General features: G+C 44.5%; 1 protein-coding gene and 1 long non-coding RNA gene across 5 annotated transcripts in view; one reads left to right on the top strand and one right to left on the bottom strand.

Annotated features, from left to right (window-relative positions):
* Nucleotides 1-189: 189 nt before the first annotated feature.
* Nucleotides 190-8,816, bottom strand: AIFM2 (AIF family member 2). Of its 4 annotated transcripts, none has more exons than XM_081913171.1 (9): nucleotides 8,580-8,816; nucleotides 7,673-7,881; nucleotides 5,413-5,528; nucleotides 5,204-5,323; nucleotides 4,610-4,702; nucleotides 3,016-3,124; nucleotides 1,670-1,822; nucleotides 940-1,140; nucleotides 190-594 (listed from the first exon to the last, which is right to left on the bottom strand). In XM_081913171.1, the coding sequence occupies exons 2-9, from the start codon at nucleotides 7,845-7,847 to the stop codon at nucleotides 440-442; spliced, it is 1,122 nt and encodes a 373-aa protein (XP_081769297.1). In that variant the 5' UTR covers nucleotides 7,848-7,881; nucleotides 8,580-8,816; the 3' UTR covers nucleotides 190-439. The 4 variants fall into 4 exon arrangements, with proteins under 4 accessions (XP_081769297.1, XP_081769299.1, XP_081769298.1 ...); XM_081913173.1 differs by lacking the exon at nucleotides 8,580-8,816 and adding an exon at nucleotides 8,015-8,145; XM_081913172.1 differs by lacking the exon at nucleotides 8,580-8,816 and adding an exon at nucleotides 7,986-8,132.
* Nucleotides 8,025-19,403, top strand: part of LOC309370648 — a 63,298-nt gene continuing 51,919 nt past the window's right edge. The window contains exons 1-2 of the long non-coding RNA XR_014168629.1: nucleotides 8,025-8,029; nucleotides 8,133-8,273. This is a non-coding gene — a long non-coding RNA (uncharacterized lncRNA). The remainder of the gene's footprint in view (nucleotides 8,030-8,132; nucleotides 8,274-19,403) is intronic.

Here is a 19,403-nt window from a genome sequence, read left to right as displayed (position 1 = left end):
ACAGTTTTGGGAGCTGCGTGGACCAACTGCCCTAAACCTTTTGGGCTTGGATCAGCTAGAGGTCAATATAAATATATTCTAGGGGAAATTGTTTGCTTAAAAGAGGTAGGTTTAAGCTTAATATACCAAAAAAAGATAAACTCAAGCAGACAAGACACACATAGTTCAATGAATACAGCACAAAACAGATTGTGGGTTGCTATTTCTTTTAATTCAAGAACTTTAAGAATCCATTATAGCTTATGAGCCAGATAGTAAAAATGATCCCAAGGTCCAATGTAAAATATAGCCTTGGATAAGATATACAAACCATGTATGACAAAAGTTAAGCTTTTTAAAATTAGTAATAACTACCCAACCCTTCTTTAAGTGAAAGGTATATTCTTTTTTGGCACTGGTCCTGTTACACCTGCATCTTTTCTTGCAAGCCCCTTTCTATCTAGCATGGCATACACTGTCCCATCTTTCTCCAGCTTTGCCCGACAAAAAGATCCCTGCTTTTAACTACTGTCACTAAGAGATGTCCCACGTAGTAGTCACTGATTTGGCCCACTCCATCACATCTTCCCAGTGAGATCAAGAATGTGAGTGATCCTGAAGGGGACACAAAGATTTATAAAGCTATATTATTTACTTTAAGTCATTTATTTAACCCATGCAACCCGTATTTCATGCAAAGTCCATATTCCCCACTCATAAGAGCTATCGAGGCCTTGTTCACACATTTAATTAGCAACCATTATTTCTCCACCCGAACAACCCCAAGTAAAATGCTCCATAAAGTATGGAATGAACCAGCAGTACAAGAGATTGTAGGAAGTCCCCTAAAATAGCAGCTTCAAACTCTGGTGCAGTTGTGGAAGCTCCTGTCATACCCCTTGTAATGCACATTTGTCGAAGACATGTAAGAGAGACATGAAGGCACAAAACAAAACTTACCTGGTGTATAGGTTTTCAGAGGCTTCTGTGTCAGGCTGTTGACAATGTTTGTCACTGCAACATCTGCATGGAGCCCAGCATGGTATGCCATTTTTGGCTCGATCACATCAGCACAATCGCCAATAGCATAAATGTTATCATATCCTTTAACCTGAAGGTACTCATTCACTTGCAAAGCACCATTACTTGCCAGCTTGTCGCCTAATGATGGATGATGGAATTAAATCAGTATGTAGTTCCATGAACTATGTAATTCAGTTTAACCTGTCTTTCTTGGTCTTATGGAAACCATGAACTCTCCACAAGCCACAAAACGTTATCTTTATAATATAGATATATCAGAAGTGTCCATTTTAGTATATTTTCTTCCAAAGTCCCAGGTCTAAAAATGATTAAAATACATGCAGAATGTTATCCCTCAGTTCAACCCTATGCATGTCTACTCAGAAGCAAGACTTCAGTGGGACTTACTCCCAGCTATGTGTGCATAGGATGTGTGCCTTAATTATCTTCCCAAAACTAGCAGTGGAGGCAGATACTACGTGGTAGGGCCAACTATATGAATAAAAGGTCACATTTTAAAAGGCATCAACAGTAGCCAACAAATGAATATCGCTAGCCTGGCGCCTTCTGAAACTAAGTACAAAGTTACAATTCCAATTTATAACTGAGACATGAGGACTGGAACTATGTTACCTTAAACATGAAGTCAGGGTGGGAAATAACTTACTGAATGCACCGCTGTATGCTGCAGAATTGACTTTTATCCCAGTGCAGAGAATCACCATGTCGGTAACAATCTCTGTGCCTTTGTCTGTCTTCACTATCATGTTCTCTTTGAATTGGTTTAAAGTCAGCGATTGCAGGTTTTCAACTTTCTGACCTGTTGTATGCAGCCAAAAAACAAAAACAAGGACACCATATGTCACTGAACCACTGCAACAATCGTGCTCCCATCCTCTTGTGCTTTAAGGTATTTATTCCTCAAAAGGATGTTGGTTAACTTTAAATTTTAGAACAAGGGTGGGGGGAACTTTTTCAGACAGGGTGCTCAGGAAGGCTGGAATATGTTAAACTGGACACATGGCATGGCCTGCAGAATCCCACAGGTCCCAAAGATCTGGAGAACCTACATTCAGTCCCCAACCCTGTTTTATATTTACCATAACTTAAAAGTAACCAAGTGCCCAGTTCAAAACTTCCAATATGGTTTTGTTTAAAAAAGATGTGTTACTAACCCTCCTGGTTATAAAGATAATCTTGGAACTCTATTATATGAGCAACTTCTAATTATAAAAATTGGGTTGGAACTTGGTCCCAGGGAGGACTTCACATCGTATACAGCTCCTGAGCAAAAACATATTTCAGTTAAAATAAATACACAATATCCTCACAAAGTAACTTGAAGTAAAAGAGGAACGAAGTACAGTGGTACCTCAGGTTACATACGCTTCAGGTTACAGACTCCACTAACCCAGAAATAGTACCTCGGGTTAAGAACTTTGCTTCAGGATGAGAACAGAAATCATGCTCCGGCGGCAGCAGGAGGCCCCATTAGCTAAAGTGGTTCTTCAGGTTAAGAACAGTTTCAGGTTAAGAACAGACCTCCGGAACGAATTAAGTACTTAACCCGAGGTACCACTGCATAATCTTATGCTTGCCTACTGAGAAGCAACGCTCTCCCAAGTCCAATGGGAGTACAGTATTCCAACTTACATGAAAGTTGCCATAGTATGTAATCCCCATGAACCACTCTAAATAACGTTTTTGAGCAACGTACAAAATACAAACACTGTATGTCCTAATTTGACATTTGCATGCATGTTAACCATTTATGCTACTAAAATACGAGCGGGGGCTCAATCCTCTGCCAATTGTTCCTGTGTATTATTTTAAAAGTAGCTAAATAAATTACATGAGCATAGTTTCATTGAGATGCACAGTGTATGCATACCAAAGTACAAAAAGAAACTCTTCTGAAGCCACCCTTAATTGGTCTGGAAACGTTTAAGAGGAAAGAACATTTTCAGCTTTCCTAGGAGACAATTACATGCAATAAATGAGCTATGTACCTACTCAATAAGAGATGTACCCCCTCTTTTAAAAGGGACTCCTTCACCTCCTGCCGAACTCTGGGGAGCACCTCTGCATCTGCCAGTGCAACTTTTGAGTGAATAAGGGTGACCTGGGGACAAAACCACATTGTTGAATTTGTGAGTGTTAACAGCAAAGACCCATTAGGTAAAGGTAAAGGTAAAGGTACCCCTGCCCGTACGGGCCAGTCTTGACAGACTCTGGGGTTGTGCGCCCATCTCACTTAAGAGGCCAGGGGCCAGCACTGTCCGGAGACACTTCCGGGTCACATGGCCAGTGTGACATCGCTGCTCTGGTGAGCCAGAGCTGCACACGGAAACGCCGTTTACCTTCCCGCTGGTAAGCGGTCCCTATTTATCAACTTGCACCCGGAGGTGCTTTCGAACTGCTAGGTTGGCAGGCGCTGGGACCGAGCAGCGGGAGCGCACCCCGCAGCAGGGATTCGAACCGCCGACCTTTCGATCAGCAAGTCCTAGGCGCTGAAGCTTTAACCCACAGCGCCACCTGTGTCCCAAAGACCCATTACCTGTCTGCAATATCAATTTAACCAGGTTTTCGATTACTACAAAGACAACATTCTCACATTGTGGTAAATCGTAGTAAAGCATGGGTTCCCATGTACGAGCCCCTTCATTCCTTTTTAGGGAGAAAATAAAACACAGTTGGTGGCTTAGTGTTCCATCCAAATCAGGGATCACGGTTTGTTTCTCTCAAACCACAAACAGTAGACCTTAGCTTATCATGGTTTGCTTGGTGTGAAAGAAAACACAATTCCTGGTTCAGACACTACACTAAGCCAGGGAATATGGTTAAGTGGGTGTAACTGGTTTCATGCATGGTAAATAGTTTACCTAGTATATCATGACACCTAAATGTGGCCATTGAGAGCCCATAAAATCATGCAGCTTTTCAAATTTTTGTCTGCTATGCTGGCAACCAGATCTAGATCGCTCCCCACCCCCCGCAAAAGTAAAGCTTTGGCTTACAGAAGACATTGCAAGCTAGAATCCACTACAAAAATGGAGTCCCGGGATTACAGTTCAACATAACAGCAGAACTGGGCAACAACTCATCCAAATTGCAATTTCTCTACTTAAAAAAGACCAAAAAAGAGGAATTAGCCAAACCTATAGCACTGAGCATACATTTAAGGGCAAAGCAACAGAGGCGGAAAAAACGCCAAGCACCCATTCACTTTTAAAAATAAAATAATTTAAACTGTAATCCTATGCATACTTAGCTGGAAGCAAGTCCCAATGAACACAGTGGAACTTGTTCCCAAGTAACCATGCACAGAATTGCAGTTATCTGTTGGGGGCAGGGGTTGTTGTTGTTTAGTCGTTTTGTCGTGTCCGACTCTTCATGACCCCATGGACCAGAGAACGCCAGGCACCTCTGTCCTCCACTGCTTCCCACAGTTTGGTCAAAGGGGGCAGGGGTAAAGGAATGTAAGAAAACTATAGAGACACACAAACATTTAAGAGTCCACACTTACGGCAACCCTTGTCTATTCTGGGGAAATTTCAATTACCAGAGGAATAAAATGGTGAGCAGTAGTGTCACTTGTGGCTCCTACCTCTTTGTTGGGATACTTCGTCTTAACCTCCGCAGCCATTTCAACACCAGCAGAACCACCCCCCACAATTACTATGCGGGGAGATTTTTCAACCTTTCAAAACCAGAAGAAACGAGAGAGTTTAGATATTATGTTAACATCTCTTCATAATTTTAAACAGGATGGTGCCTGACATCTCCACCAACTAGAGGTGCATGCCTGGGGATCCTTGGGTCTTGCCTGTTTTCACATGCTAACAACACATCCTGTGGAATTCTATCCGCAATATTTTATCTGCACCATCAGAGCGAATTTCAGAAACCCCAAAGTTGTCTTGAAAAATAAGACTTTTGAGCCTTCTGACCACCAAATGGAAACTAGGCATTCCGTTTTGGCAACTGTAACCCTGGTTTAAGGAGCCATTTGGTGCCCAGCTTATATGTCTGAGTTTCTGACTGAAAGGGAGTATTTGGACTTGCCCAACTGCCATCTTGCCAGAAGTCAGCCTTAAGTGGCACTTTAGTGAGCCAAGGTAGGTCCATGTACACACCCTAGACACAGACATACACAAGGTGAAAAGACCAATTTCCCACCAAAAGGAATTTGCAACATCACCTCTTGAACCATGTCCTCGTACGTCTGAATAGCAGACTGCATGTCCATGGGTTTGTCAAATTTTCCTGGGAAAGGCCCATCACTCCCTGTGGCAAGGATCAGGTGGGAATAGCAGAGGTGCTAAAAAGAGATGTTAAAAGACGGTCAGTCGGACCTTCTTGCAATTCATGTCTACAGGCTACCACAGATTTTGGCCTCAATGCACTCACTTCACCATCATTCAACAGGACATGCCGTTTCTCCAAGTCAATTCCAACTACCAGACCCTGCCGGAAACTGCCTCCGAAGGTCTTGGAGAAGGAGATGAAAGTTTTCTTGGCAAATCCTGCAAAATGATGTATAGAATTTTCAGGCCGTTAATGGTACTTAAAGATCAAGACTACAAAGAAGTTAAATATTTAATACGTGTATGGCCTAGTCTATGTGTGGCAGGATGAGAAGGTAGAAGCCCAAAGTAATAGGAGTAGACCGCAGGGGGTGCATGTTACATTCAGAGTGTACACCCCCCCCCAAAAAAAAAATTCCTGCAAGTTAAAATAGCAACCTATAACAGAAACAAAAACACTTCAGTCCAACCCACCTGCAGGTCCACACCATGTGTTTAAACCACACCCAGCTGTATTCATGGAAAAGAGGAGACTGACAAGAGGTATGATAGCTATCTCCAAATATCTAAAGAGCTGTCACATGGAGGATGGAGCAAGCTTGTTTTCTCCTGCTCTGAGGGCAGGACCCAAACCAATGGATTCAAGTTACAATAAAGAAGATTCTGGCTAAACATCAGGAAGAATTTTCTGACAGTGCAAGCTGTTCAACAATGGAACGGACTTCCTCAGGAGGTTGTGGACTCGCCTTCCTTGGAGGTTTTTGTTGGGTGTGTTTTAAATGTAAGGCATGCATCTGCTCCTGTTTCTAGGCACAGTGAACTTTTTACAAAAGGCAACACAAAAAGAGAAAACTTAAATAATAAATTAGGGTCCTTTATACCACCACAGGACTTAAGCACCTCATTCTGCTGCATGTGTAGACTAGGCCTCAGTCATAATTCTGCCCCACAAACATTAAGGCTCCCAAAACTGCTGTATGAATATACCTATATTTTTTCTGTCTGATTCTTCTACCAATGTATTCAGAGCAGTATACAGTGTAAAAAAAAAAAGTGGCATAAATCACTGTACAACTACCAATTTCTAAAAGCAAAGAAAATACAACCAATCCTTCGGATCAACAACACAGAAACGGAACAGAAGATGAAGGATCAGGGTATTGCTCAGGTGCCCTCAGGCTTCTCAAGTTGCTAAATCACAGAATTTCAACCCAGTGTCCTGAACTGGTTTAATTTTGAAACATTTTCTTGTTATAGCAGGCTCATATAACTTGTTGTCTCCTCAAACCAATATTGTCACTGTGGGTGCACTAAACCTCATTATCACTCCCATCTGGGACTGCAAAAACAAAGGAATGTCAAGTACTTCAAGTGGGAGAATCACAGGGTGTGCTACCTGGAAACTTTTCAGCTTAGCAATTCACGCAGCAGCAAAATTTGCCTAAAGATTTACAGGGCATTTAAAAGGAAAAAAAGTAATTTCCCAGCATATGGCCCTGACAGGAAAGGACCCATCAAGATGTTGGGGACAAGGGCAGGGAGAGAAACAAGTGTAGGGAAAAGAATGAGGCTACAGTTGCTGTTATGTGCAGGATTCAGCCTGGTTTTGCCACCTGGAAAGAGGTGTTTGATTATCAGGCTCAGTACTTAATTTCTGAACATAGATCCAAGAGCTCCCACCCTACCTACAAATATTCTCATAGCACACTGGAGCTGTTTGTGGGATGGGTTTTAATGGGTAGGAGAGGATATATTAATTGCAATTTATCCCTCCAGGCACCCACGTGTGTGGGTTGAACCGAGTTTCAAAATCCCATCCTTGGCAGCAACATTTATAAAGCATAGGAGTTAAGCTGTGAAACTTTGCTTTGAGCAAGTCCAGCTTTGAAGGAAGCTGACTCTCCCTTTCTTGCTCCACTTAACAATGAATCAGGCTACAACTTGGGAAGTAAGTTTGAAAATATGACTGGCTTACTGATCATTTTGCATTGGTTCATAGCAGTGGCAACAATATAAAATACCGTATGTATGCAGGCGAAATAGGCATATTTACAGTGTAACCAGCTTCAGGCATCTGTCTGAGCTGGAGCAAGCAAAGGGCACATCTGCCCCCATGGCTGGTTGAAGGAAGAGGGGAACAGGAAGTACTATATGCTCCTTCCTCTCCAGGAGAACGGGAAATGACATCACACAGAGCCCTCTCTACCAATTGTGATTTCTAAGGCCTGAGTAAGCAACACAGCTCTATGTGGTATAAGCCCCTATCTATGCAATTGGTTTGACCGCTTATCTCCCTCATACAAGCTGCCCATATCTTAGAGAAAGAAGCACATATGCTGCTGCCCCCAGAAGGAGAAGCTCACCACTCTGCACGGCAGCCCGGAGAGCAGCGACATTGTGGTGGAAAGCGTCCCTCATGTCCACCAGAACGAAGGGGACTCCCCAACACTTGAGCTTGCGGGCAGCTTCAATCCCGCCGAAGCCGCCCCCGACTATCACCACCTGCACCGACTTGTCCACAGAGATTTGGCCGCCCATCGCAAAGAGAGCAAAAGGTCTTCAGCCAAGGCAGCTAAAGAAAATGAGAAAAGAGGGGGAAATGCTGTGAAGAGTTCAGCTGAGGAACAGACATCTACGTACTAGTTGCACCGATTAGTTTTTACTAATTTTACTAACCCTAATTTTGCTAATTCTAATTAGATTACTTATCGGTACATGCTGTGCTTTAGATACCTCATAAAGCATGGGATCCAGAAACCATTAGAAAGTCTCAGGACCGCCTGATCCCTAATACACCGGTTCAGTCCCCGGGATCATCCGCAGGAGGCGCGTCGCCTCATTTGATAACTGCAGGGAACAGCCTCCGGCGTCATCAGCCGATTCCAACCGGGATTCAGCGAGCGCCTCTTATGCAAACTTTCAGCCGTTTGCCGAAAACGACTCTCTTGCTGCCAAGCTCATAAGGTAGGCAACTAACGGAAATGCTGTTATTATTATTATGGAAAGCTGCCTTGTTTTTGTTTGTTTGCTTTAATGAAACTGCGGCATGCTGCTAAAAAGCTGAGAAGCATATATCGGCCCCTATCCTCCGTTGCTAACGGAGCAACGAAATACCCCCTTCCAAAATACTCGTAAACACTGCCTCGGTCCAAGTCAGGCCTCTCGCAAAACTGGACTCGCAGAAACAATCATTATCATAATTTCCATTTATTATTATCATTTCCGCCCCACAAAGGGAAATCTCTGGAAGCTTTCCGCATTTCCACTTACCTGCAAAATGGAAAGTCTGCAAGCGAGCAGGAAAACGCTGCCGCTTCCGCCCTATTTATTTCCAGGGGGCGGAGGAGGTGGTAGCAAGAAAGTAGCCTAAATCACTGGCCTGCTTTCGATTGCTATCTGCTGGGCAATGACTAAGGAACCGGGCGTCACTCCAGATATCCCGGAAGACGTTTAAGGAGAGCGCCGTGGCGCACGGCCGCCTTCCCTGCCTTCCCCATCTTTCTGCCCCCTAGCGAGGCGCCGGGACTGCCGCCGATCTTGTTTCATAACCGGTCCTGCTCTGCGTGCTTCCTCGGGGAGTCGCCTGAAGTCCATTGGGACTTACTCCCAAGGAAGCGCGCTTTAGGCTGAAGCGGCATGTTACACAGTACGGTCTCCCAGCATTATTTGGAGCAGCGGTAATTTCCAACGGGACTCGCCCCCAACTCTGCTCGCAAACGTGTTCCCGCCGTTTTCGCTCCAGGGTTTACGAACGGCAGTCGTTTCGATGGCTCTTCTTGGGAGCATCTCCTTCTGGAGTTAACTGCTAACCGCGCTGTATCTGTGAGCTTGCCATGTGGAAAGATAGACAGCATGAATTCTGTATTGGGGACAGCCGGTTATATGCATGTGAATATATTTGCTGCTGTTGGATAACCTATTCTGAGTTTGCAACTCAAGAGGTGGCCCAGAGTTATTTGGGGACAGCTTGTGTCCCCTGATCGCTAGGACATGTGCTTGGCTCTTAATATGGCAGCTTTTGAGACTTAATGGTGCAACCTTATGTTTGTTTGCTCTGAAGTATCCCCGGGATGGGGTGAGCTCCCGTTCCTCGGTTCCTGCTCCTGCCAACCTAGCAGTTTGAAAACACGTCAAAGTGCAAGTAGATAAATAGGCAGGAAGGTAAACGGCGTTTCCGTGCAGTGCTCTGGTTCGCCAGAAGCGGCTTAGTCATGCTGGCCACATGACCCGGAAGATGTACGCCGGCTCCCTCGGCCAATAAAGCAAGATGAGCGCTGCAACCCGAGTCGGTCACGACTGGACCTAATGGTCAGTGGTACCTTTACCTTTAGGCCCCACTGTGTTCAGCTGGAGCTTTCTCTGAGTATATAGGACTGCAGTTAAAAACCTCTGGCACCTTCACTTTAGGCACCAGGTAAAAACATTTCTTTTCTGTCAGGCCTTTGGACATTTAATTAATTTGTGGCCTCTTTCAGTGGATTGGGGTGTTCTGCCATTTTATAAAGATGAATGTGCTGTTTATAACTATGTTGGCTCAGTTTCAGTTTTTGGTTGGGTTTAACCTATGTGCAATTTTTGTGTGTTCAAGTTGCTTTGAGATACTTTTCAGAAAAAACCCCCAAACCCAGTTAATAAGTACAGTGAACAAACTAGAAGTTGCCCACCCACTTCCAAGTCTGTCTTCACATACTTAAGGACTAGAAACTTAAAAGAAGATCAAAATTCATGCTCCCTCTCCTGTTACAAGTTTCATCCCTGGGGTTGCCATCTTTTTACCACCCTTGTTACTGTGCTTTTAATAGCAGCTTGATACGCGGAACTTTAGCAGGTGACATTTCCCCTCATATAAGGAAAAATGATGAGTGATTGGGCAAGCTTGCTTGCTTTGTGTCATTTTCGTATGTCAGCCTACTCTTGAAAGCAGAGAGTCAGCAATTATATTCTGTATTTGAATGGTAGAATCATGGAGTAACTGGGAAGTTAATTGAAATGAATTAATTTCCCCAAGCCTTGATAGGAAAGTTTATGCTGCTGTGTCGTTTTCATTTTTAATCCTGTCCTTTTGCTTATTGTGGTTTTTGTTTTTTTAATATATAGTTTTGCATCAGCGAGATGCCTTGGAAATATTTACTAAGGGATGAGATATAAATTTCTTTAATTAAATGAAATACAAGTAGAAATCAATGGGAGCCAGGCTTACATGGGAGAAAACTAGGCTGTTGTAACTGGAGACATATATGAAGCTGAGACTGTCCCTCCCCGTATACTGAATGATCCCTGCCATCTGCAGCAAGTAAAATACTGCACACAAACACTGTTTTCCACACTGCAACCAATTTATTGAAGCAGCTCTACCTGTGAGCCATGCCCTGGACTCTATTTCCAAGTCCCAGGGTGAAACTCGTGTAACAGGTGAAAAATTTCCAACACTCAACCTTTCTCCTTGACATGCTAGCTTTCTGTGTGAAGAGAGCTTTTACATGCGGAAACACACCAGACACCTGAAGCCCTCCCTGCTTATAGTCTAAAGAAGTACATATTCCAGTCCAGAAATGACTCTACCATTTGCTTTTTCTGGATGCACAAGGGGCTGTGGTCATATACCCACTTTTCTGAGAATAAGCCTCGTTTTAATTCATTGGGACTTGCTTCTGAACAGGCGTGTCTAGGATTGCTTTGTACATCAGTCACATATGAGATTGAATAGTGTCTTTGCTTCTTTAACTTATGAGCAGTGCTGATCTGTATGAATTTTGGCCACCCACATTTGACCACCCACATTTTTATATAAGCAGATGGCATTGCATTACTGGGAAACAGGTTGCATAAGCATGTTTCCCTCGTTGCATCCCTCATCCTCTTCAGGGAAGTTCTGTGATGCCATAATGTTAAAAGTAGGCAGATCAAAGGCGCAACACCATATTTTATATGCTGGTGCTCTAGCTTTTATTTTGGGCTAGATAGAATCAGGACCCAGAGTTTAGTACATAGCCTAGGTGTGCACAGTTCTGCAAATCCTCTGAAATGGCTGGCTATAAGTAGTACTACGTTTGTGCCAATCCAACTTACCAATAAAACATTGGTTTTCTGAATTTGTGATGAGATTCTTCCTCTCCGCTTCATCATTAAAATATATATCAAGTATTATTCAAGTCCTCTCTGAAGGATAATTGACTCCAGTGTTAACTGAGGGCGTGCTCTGCTTTGCAGAAGGGGAAGAGAAAGGGAGGCTGTGTCAGTATTAAAAATACAGATCGCTGTATGCGATAATGTCAATCATTTTTATCAATCCTTATGCTTGCTTAAAGGATGTGTTGTTTTCATTTAATTTAATTGGTCTCCACCCTCAGATCTTGTGATGAAAGGCAAGATATGCACATTTTAGTTAAATAAGGCTGATCTTCTTGGTGAATTAAAAATTGGGAAAGGAATACAACAAGGCTGTATATTGTCTCCCTGCTTATTTAACGTATATGCAGAATTCATCATGCGAAAGGCTGGACTGGATGAATCCCAAGCCGGAATTAAGATTGCCGGAAGAAATATCAACAACCTCAGATATGCAGATAACACAATTTTGAAGGCAGAAAGTGAGAAGAAATTAAAGAACCTCTTAATGAGGGTGAAAGAGGAAAGCGCAAAATGAATGGCAGATGAAACTGATGGACTACATGGAAATGGTGGAAATGACTGGCAGAATCCGAGACCAGGGAGAAGAGTCAATGGAAGAAGATTGGAAAAAATTTAAAGTATATTTTAAAAAGTATTGTAAAATTAATGAATGTTAGAAAGATGCTGAAATGAACCTACATGGTCTTAGCAGAAAGGTTATTTAGAATTAAGTAAAAATGGATTGTTAATGGGTTAAAGTGTAAAATTTAAGGTTAAATTGCGTTAAGATAAATTTTGGAATAAAATCTGAGAAAGAGGGAAAGGACTTGCTGAAACAATTATGAATGAAGAATACAAAAAGGGAGGCGTGAGGAAGTCATGGAAATAAGTAAATGAAAGATAAAGATATGAAAATACTGGATGTTATTGTTTTTAAATGTTATTGCTTAGTTGTATTGTTTTTGGGTTTTCTCTTTTTTCTTTTTCCTTTTTTTCTTTTTTAGCATTTTCCTGTATTTTTGAAGTATTGTAATCTTTTCTATTATTACTGTTTGTTTTTCTTTCTTTGTAATTGTTAAACTTTAATAAATATCTTTTTAAAAAAGAGAGCGCAAAATATGGTCTGAAGCTCAACATAAACAAAAAACCAAAAACCTAAGATCATGGCCACTGGTCCCATCACCTCCTGGCAAATAGAAGGGGAAGAAATGGAGGCAGTGAGAGATTTTGCTTTCTTGGGCTCCATGATCACTGCAGATGGTGACAGCAGTCACGAAATTAAAAGACGCCTGCTTCTTGGGAGAAAAGCGATGACAAACCTAGACAGGATCTTAAAAAGCAGAGACATCACCTTGCCGACAAGGGTCCGTATAGTTAAAGCTATGGTTTTCCCAGTAGTGATGTATGGAAGTGAGAGCTGGACCATAAAGAAGGCTGATCACCAAAGAATTGATGCTTTTGAATTATGGTGCTGGAGGAGACTCTTGAGAGTCCCATGGACTGCAAGAAGATCAAACCTATCCATTCTTAAGGAAATCAGCCCTGAGTGCTCACTGGAAGGGCAGATCCTGAAGCTGAGGCTCCAATACCTTGGCCACCTCATGAGAAGAGAAGACTCCCTGGAAAAGACCCTGATGTTGGGAAAGATTGAGGGCACAAGGAGAGGGGGACGACAGAGGACGAGATGGCTGGACAGTGTTCTCGAAGCTACCAGCATGAGTTTGGCCAAACTGCGGGAGGCAGTGGAAGACAGGAGTGCCTGGCGTGCTCCGGTCCATGGGGTCACGAAGAGTCGGACACGACTAAACAACAACAACAAAGCTTAATTGAATTAGCTGGCTGAGAGTAGGTCTACACCATACATAAGCCACATTCCCCCAAAGAATCTTGGGATCCATGGTTTGTTAAGGAACTGTAGCTGCGGGGGGGGCAACTGTTCCCAGGATTCTTTGGGGCGGGGGGCAATGTGCTTTAAATATATAGTGTGCTTCTGCCTACACTTAGGTGCATCAATTCAAGTTGTCAGAGAAAATCTGTTATGTTATGGCCACTAGGAGGTGTAAGTGACTAAATTGATCTGCAAAACAGAAACCCCTTTTTTGAGTGGAAGCAAAACTATCAGAAACTGACAAGTCCAGGAAACCATAATTCACATCCTTAGCAACTGGTTGAGGGGGGGGAAATGATTGAGCAACTCTTTGGCAGTTCAGTAGTTGAGGGGGTTTGCAAATGCAACAAGGAATGGAAGCACATTTTTACTAAAATGAATTCCTCCTAGATGTTGTTGGCATCCATCTGTCTAGGGAGATACAGTGGTACCTCGGGTTAAGTACTTAATTTGTTCCGGAGGTCCATTCTTAATCTAAAACTGTTCTTAACCTGAAGCACCACTTTAGCGAATGGGGCCTCCTGCTGCTGCCGTGCCGCCAGAGCACGATTTCTGTTCTCATTCTGAAGCAAAGTTCTTAACCCAAGGTACTATTTCTGGGTTAGCAGAGTCTGTAACCTGAAGCATATGTAACCTGAGATAATGTAATGGAGTGCGCCTCCAGGGGTGAAATCAAACCACGGGAGAATCACAGTGCCTGAAGTGGCCTCTCCAGGGCGCAAACCTGGCCAGTGTCCTGGATAACTTTAATAAGCAGGTAGGCTAAAATTATAATAGCGCATTTGTTTTATAATTTTGTATCTTTGCTCTTTCACAGTATTTGCCTGCCTAAGACAAAAGGGCATGAAAGACACAAGGCTGGTTCTATCCTTGGAAGTCCATCATTTCAGCTGGATTTATTGTCCCAAGTCAGTGTGCATAGGATTGCATCCAGGAACTCATTTATTGTGCATAAAATTTGACACACACCTATATTTAAAGAACACTCCCCAAGATCCCCTTCAAACACTTGGCAAAGATGAGATCCTGCCCCCCCCCCCCGCACAACAAATTTTAAAAGCCAATGAAATTTCAGCCCTGGACCCGAATCAACAGGGATGCTTGGCCAATATAAAAAAACTGAGCCCAAACAAAACAGCTGAACTAAAAGAGAGTTTTGTGAATAAAGGGGAAGTGTAAAGGAACAAACTTAGCAGCAAGTGGAAAGTAACTTGGAATACAGAAGTCACTGTGGTCAAATGAGACCTTCTCCCCCTCCCTCCCCCCACCTGCTGGGCTCACTACAGGTGTTTTTCTTTCCAGGCTTTACAAATATTGTTGCATACCTGCTTGTTTTGACGTTATTTTCCCACTGCAGCCTGCAAACAGGCACCCTCAGTCAACAGCCAGTATGCTTCAGAGCTCTGTCTGTTTTCGTTCTGTGGACTATTTAAAAGATAAGTATGTAGCCTTGAGAAGGAGGAAAGAGCTAAAAATGGTTTGAGTCTCCCGTATCTGAATCTCAGAAAAATGCGTTCAGAAGTTCCTGAATTGCCCAGTTGTTATATCGAGTAGTTCAACTCTCTAGTTCAACTGCTCCACCAGATATCAGCAGCAGAACCTCAGCCTGTCAAAAATAAGGGAAAGGAGAACATGCACACATGATCAATTCACATAAGAGCAAGAATGTATTGTTTGTGCATCAGGACAAAACAGTGAAAGCATTGCCTTCCCTTCAGCAAAATGTCCTAAACCAGAGTGGTGTAGTAGTTCAAGTGTTGGACAAGACGTGGGAGGCCAGGGTTCAAATCCTTACTGTGTCGTGAAGTTGGTTGGGTGACCTTGGGCCAGCCACTGCCTCTCAGCCTAACCCGCCTCACAGGATTGTTGTGAAGATAAAATGGGGGCAAGAGAGAGAGAACCATGTTTGCCATCTTGAGCTCTTTGGAGGGAAGAAGGGATCTAAATGTAATCATAAATAAGATCTGTTTCCGTTTTGACATTAGTTTCACTCTTGCATGAGGCTGTGATTTACATTTTTTGGGGTGTTTTTTGTTGTTGCAAGAATTACTGTCTGCTATTAAATTTAGAAACAGCTTTTCATGGTGTCCAACGGCAAATCGCAACAATAGATAACCCACACACTAAGAGACAGAAACAACAGCAGCCTCAGAGATAATAAAACAATCAAACACATCTCTGTGAAAGTTATCTGCAGTTGAAAGCAAGTTCACTGTTCCCTAAAAAGTGTGAGGCAGCTTGAAAGTGGTGCCTTCTGCTGGTTTTGTGGCCGTAGCCTCAGTTCCTTGCCCTCAGGCCAGGCTCCCGTATGGTGTTGGCAGCTGGGTTGGGTGATTTAGGGTAAGCTGAAAGCAGTACTCCAAGCTGAGGAGCACAAACTGTGTTGAAGGGTGGAGAAACTGACTGGCTGGGTATGTAGTGCAAAATCAGAGGTGGGACCTGAGATGCATTTGGATGTACAGTGGTACCTCGGGTTAAGTACTTAATTCGTTCCGGAGGTCTCTTCTTAACCTGAAACTGTTCTTAACCTGAAGCACCACTTTAGCTAATGGGGCCTCCCGCTGCCGCCGCGTGGCCGGAGCACAATTTCTGTTCTCATCCTGAAGCAAAGTTCTTAACCCGAGGTACTATTTCTGGGTTAGCAGAGTCTGTAACCTGAAGTGTATGTAACCTGAAGCATATGTAACCCAAGGTACCACTGTATCAAGAGTTGGTCTCACGAAGTAAAAAGTGACCAGAGGTTAGTCATTTATTTCCAACTCAGATCCCTTAGCATTTGACTTTCCTGTTGGGAAGATCACATTGAAAAGAGAATGGGGGAGAGAAGCCTGAAGTAAAGAAAGAAATCCATGCTTGCCTAGTTACACAACCCACCACTCTTCAGAGCAGGATTTAAAAACAGCCCTCCATTTATAGCTTTCCCTCCCATTGCTAATGTCCCTGTGGTTGATCAAAGAACACCAGCCAGTGGATTCACACCCAGACCAGTTTGTCTTTGTTTTATTGGCTGTGTACATCTGTTAATTGTATGTGTAATGTGAACGAGGCCAGCAATCTGACAAGAACAGCAATCTGACAAGAACGAACTCATCTTTGCAAGCAAACAGAAAGGAAGGGAAATGGCTTGGGTTAGGTTCCAGAAAAGCATACGAAAGGAGTTCATGTAGGTGTTTTCAAGTAGGATTCCAAGTGAGGAACCAGCCATTACTTGAACAGCACCCAGGCTTGGCAAGCAGCTGCCAGGAGCTCAGAACTGGTGAGGCCTACCAATGCTGATAGCTGTCCTGAGGCCCACTTGCTTAGGTGGCTGGGTCTGCAAACCTTCGCTCTCCAAGGTTTCAAAGAGGGGACATTTCTAGCGGGAGTTGGAGATGCTGGTGATTGAACCTTGGAGTTTCTGCTTTACCACTGATCATAACCTCTGCCATGAGCTATGGTGCTTTTGTTCGAAGAATTAGTAGGCATGGGAATAGTTTTGTGCCTGTCTATCCTGTCCATAGGGACGCAGGTGGCGCTGTGGTCTAAACCACAGAGCCTAGGGCTTGCCAATCAGAAGGTTGGTGGTTTGAATCCCCGCAACAGGGTGAGCTCCCATTGCTCGGTCCCTGCTCGTGCCAACCTAGCAGTTTGAAAGCACTTCAAAGTGCAATTGGATAAATAGATACCGCTCCAGCGGGAAGGTAAATGGTGTATCCGTGCGCTGCTCTGGTTCACCAGAAGTGGCTTAGTCATGCTGCCACATGATCCAGAAGCTGTCTGCGGACAAACACCGGCTCCCTCGGCCTATAGAGCAAGATGAGCGCGCACCCCCAGAGTCTTCCGCGACTGGACCTCACGGTCAGGGGTACCTTTATCTTTACCTTTACCCTGTCCATTGGTTCTCCCCTGCAATTGCCCCCTATCAGCTCCCACTCGCATTATTTATTATTATAATAAAGGTAAAAGGACCCCTGACCATTAGGTCCAATCGTGAACGGCTGTGGGGTTGCGGTGTTCATCTCACTTTACTGGCCGAGGGAGCCAGTGTACAGCTTTCCAAGAAGGCTGTAGAGGTCCTGGGTGAACCTCCACTCAAGTCCCTTTCATGTTTTTCAGCTGAGGAACTGCTCCCAGAGACCAATCATATAGCGCCAGCACCCACTGTGCACCTGTTTCTTCTCTCACTGATCAATTGATGAGCCGCTTTGCACATTCAAAAAATCAGCAAATTGCAAACCTCATGGACAGCTGAATCCATGTTTCCCCAAATCCTAGTCCAACACAGCAACCACTAGGCCAGGGGTCAGCAAACTCTTTCAGCAGGGGGCCGGTCCACTGTCCCTCAAACCCTGTGGGGGGGCCGGGCTATATTTTTTGTGTGGGAAAAGAACAAATTCCTATGCCCCACAAATAACCCAGAGATACCTTTTAAATAAAAGGACACATTATACTCATGTAGAAACACGCTGATTCCCGGACTGTCTGCGGGCTGAATTTAGAAGGCGTCCTTTCTGAGCAGCTGCATGGAAGGTTAATAACACCTCTTGGAACAGCCCAATCCAGGAGATATAGAAGGGGCAATGGCATCCAAAATAAGCAGCCAAGGCCTTTGGCTAAAAAGAGGGCACTGAAAAGTACACAGGTTGTGGGTTTCCTCAGAGTCTGTTGGGCCTGTAGTTCACCACACATTAGAGCTTCCCTTTTGGCTGGGCTGGACACCGACCTGGGCTTCCAAGAGAAAGAGACCTTTTGTGTACATGAGAGAGATTTTGATTCATCCCAAAGCTGTCCTGTCTCCATTTCTTTCCAAGTCGGGTGGGGGGGAGCCTTCATTTTATTTATTTGCCTTACTGCATCATAGAAAGACCAGCAAAGTTCTCTTCCTGTCAACATTTCACAACAGAATGTACCTTTCCTTCATGTCCCCACCGCAGCAAGGAAACAGCTGTGGTATTCAAAGAACCTGCTGGCTTTAAAAAACTTGTTACACACCACAAACCTTCCCAGGACTTTTTCTCAAAACCTTCATATACAATCTACCTTGTACCATATTTTTCGTCCCTCCAAAAATGAAGGGGAAATGTTTGTGCATCCTATGGGGCGAGTGCAGGCTTTCGCTGAAGCCTGGAGAGCGAGAGGCATCGGTGCACACCGACTCCTCTCACTCTCCAGGCTTCAGGAAGCTATCCGCAAGCCTTGGGAGCCCGGCGGGAGTGCCCAGTGGGCTCCCAAGGCTTGCGGGCAGCAGCCTGCAGCCCGAAGCACGGGGCGCACTCCAGAGCGTGCACCGTGCTTCGTGCAGATTCCCAAGGCTTGCGGGCAATAGCCTGTTCTGGGGCTGGGGTCAGCTCGGGCTTCCCTCACCCCAGCCCGGCAAGCTCCAGGAGCGATGGCGAGGTTGCGCAACCTCGCCATCGCTCCTGGACCCGTTCTGGGGGCTGGGGTCAGGGGAAGCTCGGGCTTCCCCAGCCCCACAAGCAAGCTTGGGGGACAGCGGGTAGGCGTAGCACCACCATCCCGCTATTCCCCCACCTGGTTTGGAGGCTGGCGTTGGGGAGAAGCCTGCTTCTCCCCACCGCCAGCCCCACAAGCTCAGGGGACAGCAGGGAGGCGGAGCGCCGCCATCCCGCTGTTCCCGACCTGGTTTGTGGAGTTGCCTGTATCCTGAAGAGAGATGCCTGCATCTCGAAGCCTTTGGGCAGATATCCGCAAGCCTGGGGAGACCGGCGCAACTTCCCGCGCCTGGCGGAGAAATAATTCCCCCCCCCCTTATTTCCTTCTCCAAAAAACTAGGTGCGTCCTATGGGCCGGTGCGCCCTATGGGGCGAAAAATACGGTAATTTTGTCTGAAGGAAGCAATTTCTTGGATTTGTCTTTAGGTCTATTCATTTCATAAGATCTGTATACTGCTTGCCTTTAACAAAACTTCAAAGCAGTTTACAAAGAGCTACAGTTTCCAACACCCTTAAACTATAGTTCACAAGATTCTTGCGGGGGGGCGGGGGCGGGGAGAGAGTCATGTGCACTTTGAATTTATGATGTGGAAGCCTGATTATACTTCAAATTCATGTTTCTTGTTTAATGTGGGTGGCAGTGAATAAAGTTTTGCTCAAGAG

Source organism: Podarcis melisellensis, assembly GCF_964234715.1.
Source record: "Podarcis melisellensis genome assembly, chromosome: 5".
In the NCBI taxonomy this organism is placed as follows: domain Eukaryota; kingdom Metazoa; phylum Chordata; class Lepidosauria; order Squamata; family Lacertidae; genus Podarcis; species Podarcis melisellensis.
This window is presented reverse-complemented; position numbering and strand designations above follow the sequence as displayed.

Coding starts and splice junctions, on each gene's coding strand:
- AIFM2 (XM_081913171.1), bottom strand. CDS start 7,847: ATGGGCGGCCAAATCTCTGTGGACAAGTCGGTGCAGGTGGTGATAGTC. Junction 5,529..7,672: donor CCGGGCTGCCGTGCAGAGTG/GTGAGCTTCTCC, acceptor ATCATTTTGCAG/GATTTGCCAAGAAAACTTTC. Junction 595..939: donor TCTGAAAACCTATACACCAG/GTAAGTTTTGTT, acceptor TGTCCCCTTCAG/GATCACTCACATTCTTGATC.